This window comes from Schistosoma mansoni (genome assembly GCF_000237925.1).
Source record: "Schistosoma mansoni, WGS project CABG00000000 data, supercontig 0167, strain Puerto Rico, whole genome shotgun sequence".
Classification (NCBI taxonomy): Eukaryota; Metazoa; Platyhelminthes; class Trematoda; order Strigeidida; family Schistosomatidae; genus Schistosoma; species Schistosoma mansoni.
The window spans coordinates 413,151-421,210 of NW_017386055.1; the positions used below are offsets into that span (position 1 = coordinate 413,151).

Sequence of the window (8,060 nt, forward strand, 5' to 3'; positions counted from 1 at the left end):
TTTCGTTAAGACATTCAATTAACTCACTTAACAGACTGTGTTATTTGAACGGTGACAATTCATCCATTTCTTTGTACTGTTATGATCACTATCTGATCTGTATAGAGGTGTACACCTGATCACATAACAGCCTACTCACATATCTCGTTCGGTGAATCATTCTCTTCCCCATGTATATATGTACTGGAATCGTATGAATAGCGTTTGCCCTTCTGTGCCGTCATTCGACTTGACGGTAAATCCTACTCTATATTTACTCGTATGTACACATATTCACCTCTCTATTTCAAATCCCCTTTATGTCTTTGTAGCTTTGTGAGCTGTCGTACTCCTAATAAACTGTAGTCGTCGCTTTTTATTACCTTCTATTATACATTTATTTCCCTTTATATTATAGGCTATTTATTCAATGCTTGGTACAGATAATACAGCTGTTGATATTAGTCCAGAAGCTAGAGCTGAAGAAATTTTTGATAAAATGGATGAAAATGGTGATGGTGTATTAACACGTGAAGAATTTATGAAAGGTTGTATGGAAGATAGTCAACTTAAAGCTATGCTATTAGCTGATGATCCAGTTGAATAATAGACAAATAGTAGTACCACATTCACAACAACAACAGCCATCTGTAAAGATCAAATACAAACAAACAAACAAACATGAATTACTTACCATTGATCTTCATTATAAAACAATCTTTAACATACATTCATATCTATATTATACTTCACTCTCTCTATATATCTTTCTCATTTTTGTTTTAATCGTTGAAATTTGATTTGGCGGTTAATTTAAAAATCTGCGTTACATTCATTTCCTCATCGGTTTTATTGATATATTACACTAGAAAACTATCATATTTCATTATTTATTTAATCTATTAATATAAAACTATATCATAGTTATGTAATACATATGTATATCCATTCCCAGGACATGGTTGAAAGAAGTAAACTGGTGTAAGGCCTATACTCCTCTATAAGGGGGTAACAGGCATAAGTAGCTAAATAAGTAGTATATATCTATTGAATATAATGAATCCTATTTAACAATGTATATTATAATATCCAATATTAAATGCTGGTTTCTTATTTTGTTTGTTGCTAAGGATGTAAAAAAAATGTTTCCTTTCTAAAACGCTTGGATATGAGTTTTTTTATTTTTAAAAAACTTTTTTTTGTTTTTGATTTTCACTTTTTGGCTCTAATCACATTTACAAACAAACAAAAAAAGAAAGAAAAATCGATATCATATTTTTTTTCTTTTAATCTTTTTTGGATTTATCTATTGGTAAACAACAACAAAAATCAATATTGTTTACTCAAACAAACAAACAAACAAACAAATTTTCCGTCATTTATGAATAGGATGTTTATTATCAATGAAATGTAAATGATTATATAATCATTGAAGGTAAACCATCATGGGAAATCGTGGAAGCATTGAACAGTCGTTTCTTCTTAGTATAGGACTTTTCAGCAATGTTTATCTACGTACCAATCTTGAGTTCGAGTCCTACGGAGGTAGGATTATGAATGAACACTACTGAAGAGTCTTATACTAAGAAGAAACAACTATCTAGTACTTCCAGGTATTCCATGATGATCTTTGCTTTCATTGACTTATGAATTCAATCATTAAAATGACTAGAACATTCATCAAAAATATACCCCCAACTTTCTTGATTACATAATGACGCTTGTTAGTCTATTCATCTTTGAGTAAACATTTGATTATCCAATTATGTTTTATTCATATAAATAACAAATAAACTGTCAACATTCTATTCAGTATTTATAAGATTTAATCAATATTGTTTTTTTTCTTTTTTTTCTTTTATGAAAACAGGGTAATATTATAGTAACTCTTTTTGTTACCACACCATTTCTCTCTTACCCTCACTTACTCACCCACCTACTCACTTTTTTTGTTACCATGCCATTCTCGCTCTCTCACTTACTCTCACTCACCCACTCCCACTCACTCTTTTGGTTACCATACCATTCTGTCTCTCACTTACTCACTCTCACTTTCCCCCCCGTTATTATTATTATTATGAATGCAACAATAAAGTGTATATTACTTTTTTTTACAGAACTCATCATATACTACTCATATTCTTATTGACATATATTGTAAATATTATGCTTAAATAATGAATCATAATGATAAAAATATATTTCCTTTTCTTATTGTATGAATATATATACATCATTGTATACAGAATAAAATTCAGATATGAAATCATTTATGTTCTAATAATACTGTATATATGCTACTAATGTTGACAGATATAAGTAGTATGTAACACCAATGGAAAATGAAATATCTGGAGGTTGAAAGTTAAGTGGATCAAAGGAAGTAGAATGAGAACTAATAATGATTAGTGTGTGGAAACGAAAGAACAATGAAGTTTAAGATGACCGATTGACAATTTACTTACTTACTTACGCCTGTTACTCCCAGTGGATCATAGGTCAACGGCCAGTATTCTCAAACCTATTCTGTCTTGAACCTTCCTTTATAGTTCTATCTAATTGTTGTTCATTCTCATCATGCCTGCCTTCATTTTTCGGCGTAATGTGTTATTTAATCTTCCTCTTCTCCTTTGGCCTTCAGGATTCCATGTGATGGCTTGTCTTGTGACTCAGTTGGATGATTTCCTCAATGTGTATTCTGTTCACTTTCAACGCTTCTTCCTGATTTACTCCTCCGCTTGAATCTGGTTTATTGTCTCTCACAGTAGGTTGTTGCTGATAGTGTCTGGTCAAAGGATCCGAAGTATCTTGCTCAGACAACTGTTAATAAACACCTGTATCTTCTGGATGATGACTTTCTTAGTTCTCCTTTCGTAGTTCCACCCCATACAGATGTGATATGAAGATTATAATACTGTTCGGTAAATCGCCTTACAAAACTTTACAAGTTAGCAACTGATTATAATACAAATGGAGTAAGATAATTAAAGTGTTTTTTGTTACAATAATTATGATTAATAGAAGGATTAAATCCAATGAAATGATATCGGAAACAATGATAAATAACAATATAGGGTTGTAGAGATTGTTGTGTTTAGATTAATATAATCAATGGATCAATGTTAGACCAAACTCCGCCTGTAGCTCTTCTAGAGTTACTGACTGTCCCAAGACCGGGCAAAGGAGGAGGATTGGCCATGGGGTGAGCGACCCCATCCCATAGAAAAACTAACTCGCTAAAAAAACGCTAACCAGAAAAAAATTCATTGTTAGACAACCATTGAAAATCTGGTATGGCACTTCTCAGCAGTGCATATCTAGAGGTTATGAGTTCTCAAGTGAGACCTTAGGTTCTGAGCTCGAGTCACACGTTCAGGATCGTGGATGTTCATTACCGAGGAGTCCCATACTATGACGAAACGGCTGTTCAGTGCTTCCAGATCTTCAATATTGGCTTAATATTGATCAATTCTTTTGTACCTATGTAATTCAGTGTTCGTTCTGTGAATAGTAAGAGCTTTCTGTTGTTTCAAGACATTTGCTACAAAAAAAATCTTGGTAGATATGACCAATCTGTATATTTAAAAACTTTTAAAATAATCAATGAGGAGATTCAAACAAATCATACCAAATGAGTTTGAATATTCAATTTTCATTTACAAATGACAATATCAGCTTTCCATTATTCTTACTGTATGGTTAAAAAGAAGGCCTAGGGATTAATGAGACCCATCGATTATGTAAATAACAAAAAAGTGACTTAGTGAAATGAACAAATGAACAAATGTTTAAAACCCGATAGCATCGCACGATCGATTTGTCTTCATATAACACACTGCATAGCAATGCATACCTGTAACCTTATAACTGGGAATCGAATATAGGACCTTTAGTTATGTGCACAATTGTCTATCCTCTGGACCACCACTTATTATAAGATCCAATTTACAGGCTCTTCTCATTACTACAGTTGTAGTGAACGAGAAGACAAACAGGGACTATCTCAGTAAAATCTGATAACCATAAAGTAAACAGTGAATTTGCAAGCTATCAATCAATTGTCACAATCTTGACCATTCCATGCATTTTCATACCAACTGTGTCCGGTTCCCATTCTCTCCTTATCAATCTTCTACTGAAATACATTCAATGCTCAACCATCACCATATATACTACTTATGTGGATATATGTAGTTCACACCACACAGAAACTTAAGACTATTGTGTATGAGATTGAAGAGAATGGAATATTCACAAAATGACAAAGGATATTTGAAACCCCTTTCAAACTTGTTATCATAAGTATCATATTACAGAAATTCTTTCAATCATTCAACAAGTAGTTCATATCAAATTTCTTATTATTATCATTATATTCATCACCAACAGCCACCACCATCAATATTGACATTTCGGGGGGGGGGTGATGAATGAATTCATGAAATCAACACTTTCTTCTTGTATAGTAGATCTATGAGCATTATTTCAAATGTCTATTTGTATGTAGGTAAGTTTGTATATGTATGTAGAATAGTGAAGTTGTAAAACAAAACAAATATTTATCTCTACGATGTGGAATTTCATAAATTTTCTTCTTGAATGAATGTCAACACTTTAGTTTTGATCAAGAACAAATAAACAAGATGATGGAGCCATTTCATGGATTGATTGAGGTTAGACATTAACATCGTTCGATGTCGGTTTAGTGGTCTAGAGGTTAAACGTTCGCGCGTGAGATCGAAGCCCATAGGTTCGAATCCCACGAGAGGGATCATGCATGAGTATAGTTGAGGAGTCTCTTACTAGGATGAAATGACCGTCCAGTGATTCCAGTTTTTCAATGGTGTTCTGACATCAATAGATTTGTAGTGACCTTCTTTTCTCGACGAGAACGCGATTGGTATAATGGAGACAATTATTATTATAATCAATTGTACCAGTGATTGTTTTATTGTACTTGTTTTGTTTAACTATATCAAAATCACTTTCGTCCCGTTGTCCATCTTGTTCATTGGAACGTTCTTACGCTCTGCTTTTTTGCCTGTAACCTTTGGCATGTGTCGATATTCATTCGAGACCACGAGATCGCCATTAAATATACTTTATTTGGACAAATTACAACCTTCTGGTTTACGACCTATCGAAGGAACCAAGTTGTTTTCCGGTGCGTAATCTTACTGTAGTGGTGATCATAGTCAATCGAGACTCGACGCCATCTACAGGTTCATAATCTCAAGACGAAACGCGCGTCAAACTGGACTCCACTGCTAGTCACTATCCATCATTGCTTATAATGCTTGTGACTTCAGACAATATTGAGGCAGTCCGCACAGGATGCACATATGCCAACAAGAGACTGATCAATTTGCAGTCTTAAATAACAATGGGAGAAATAAGTAAACAACATCAAGTGAATTTTATATAAGTTAATTACTTACGCCTTTAGCCCGTCTTCGAGGAGCATAGGCCAACCACCAGCATTCTCCATCCAACGCTATCCAGGACAATCCTTTCCAACTCTTTCCAGTTAACATTCATCCTTTCCATATCTGCTTCTATTTCCCGGCTCAATGTGTTCTTTGACCTTCATACTTTCCGCTTTCCTTCCGGATACGAAGTTAGGGATTGCCTCGTGATGCAGTTTGGCGATTTCCTTAATGTATGTCCTATGCACTTTCAACGTCTTTTCCAAATTTCCTATTCAGCTCGAAGTTAGTTTGTCTTCTTCCATAAAACGCTGTTGCTGATAGTATCCGGCCAGTGAATGTTGAGTATTTTCTTGACGATGGTTGTAGTAGTTCTTCATGTTTCAGCCCCGTACAATAGAGCTGTCTTGACGTTCGCATCGACGATTTTCACTTTCAATTGAGTTGACAGTTGTTTTAAGTTCCATATGTTCTTGAATTGTAGAAATGCTATCCCTGCTTTGCCAGTTCTCGCCTTTACATCTGCATCCGATCCTCCTTGTTTATCAATGATGCTTCCCAGGTACGTGAATGTTTTTACCTCTTCCGGAGTTTAGCCACCAAGTGTGATTAGGTTGGTGTTCTGCGTGTTATATTTGAGAATCTTACTTTTTCCTTTGTGTATGTTGAGACCTATTGATGCAGAATCTAATATAAGTAATATATATAATTATTTTGAAATTTTGAGATGAAGAACTTTATTCCATTTTACATACAACAACTGAATTAATCCTTTCTAATCTAAGTAATATAATATCCGATTATTATCAGATTTAAAAAAAGATTGGGCGGGGGGGGGGTGATTGTTTTCTCTTTTGTTCTTCCGGATTAGTAAATTTTTGTCCCTTTGAATATGATTAGTTAGATTTTATGGGAACATTGAAGATTATGTAAGAATGAAGATAAAGAAAAGTAAAGAAAAGAAAAGGAGAGACAAAAGGGAGAGAGAAAAGAAAGGAAAAAAGAAAAGATATAAATAGGTGATATTTGATTTCATGAGAAAACTCTGGACCTAGATTTTATGCTATTTGGCATTGATCTGAATTATTCATGAAGGAACTGCTACTTCTTGACAGATTTGATGTCATATTATTCAACTATATAGACAAGTAGACATTACCAATGGTCTAGCTTTAATTGAATTATGGATTCAAACTATTAAATGACTATAATATCCACGTAAGAAAACCCCTTTCTGGTAAAGTAAGAATTGTTTTAATTAATTTACAAATTAGTTATTTTGTTGGAGATAATTGACAGGATACTCTTAACATAATTTTCTTGTTAATTGACACTAGTAAGTATGATATACCTTTAATTTTTCTCTGAAATTGATACCCGATCTATTCCACTCAACTACACCATCTATGATGTTTACACTAAGTTATTTAATCTAATTGATTCACCAGGGTGCTTGCTAACTGTGTGGTTGTGTCACAAGATTGAGCTGTACTATTCAGATTGTAGCTTTGAAGCCTATATAGTGTCTGGTTCCCTTGTGGGGCGGTATTGAGCTGTACTGTTTGGAATGTCACGTGCAAGTCTGAATGGTGTCTGGTACTCTTAAAAATCAATGCAAATTACCCTGGCCCACAAGAGTATATTATATAACTGTGAATTTAATTTAAGCCTGATATTCTCTATGACTGAATTATACAGACCTGATTGATCATTGAATATTGATCAATATCATTATAGTATTACTGATGGGTTCTGAATTTTCATAGTTTGTGTTGATCCTGCAATGAGTAGTTAAATAGTTTTGTAGTTATTTTTGTTATGATTTTATGTCCGGCTTTTTATCATGTGAATTATCCATCAATCGAAATATGACTTGCCGAAACTTAACACTGTGACAATAAATGACGTTCGATCAGCATGTGTAATCTAGCGTCCTTATTGGTCTTTTGTCCTCCTAGCTCTTCCAATTGAGCCCAGAAACATCAATTGTAGCTTCTGCTATGTGAATCATGTATTTCAAACACACTTGGCTTATATACCAGACAGACAAACTGCATCACACTATAAAATAGAAAATAATATTTTTACAAGATCAAGCCAAATGTGGCTATGAACGTGAGAGACAACAATCATTAAACTGAATATAATTTAGGGATCAAAATGAAGCTTATAATTAGATGAATATAGATATACACAATCTAATTACTCAATAGTTAAACCACAAGGATATATATATAGAATAATCGTTCATTAATAGGTCCCGGAAATTCCTCCTACTTATGTCCTCACTAGGATACAACAATATCCATAGATCTATTTGAACTTCAGAAACATGACATCATTTTTACTGAAACACATTTTCTCTTAAATTCAATAAATTTTAGTAGTATGATCCAATGAATTTAGTTAAAATTCTAAACGAAGAGATTTTTTGAGTCAGCTAATGCAAACAAAAAGAGATATAACTCAATGAATATATATTCTAACATAAATATTACTTTGTGTGTGTGTGTGTGGAGTGTATATCATATGATTATATCATTAGATTATGCATACTGGCCCGTAAAATCTCTCGTTTGAATTCTCGATCATAACTAGTTTATTTTGTTTATTATTTTTGACTACTTATTTAATAATAAGTAGTGTAATCTGTGT

The 8,060-nt window shown here is 33.3% G+C and overlaps 1 protein-coding gene across 1 annotated transcript in view; it reads left to right on the forward strand.

Annotated features, from left to right (window-relative positions):
* Positions 1–586, forward strand: part of Smp_158990 (neuronal calcium sensor, putative) — a gene marked incomplete at its 3' end in the record, with an annotated part of 58,094 nt that extends 57,508 nt beyond the window's left edge. Inside the window, exon 4 of the mRNA XM_018797220.1 lies at positions 398–586. Coding sequence (XP_018646811.1) covers positions 398–586 — 189 coding nt within the window. The remainder of the gene's footprint in view (positions 1–397) is intronic.
* Between the last annotated feature and the right edge of the window lie 7,474 nt (positions 587–8,060).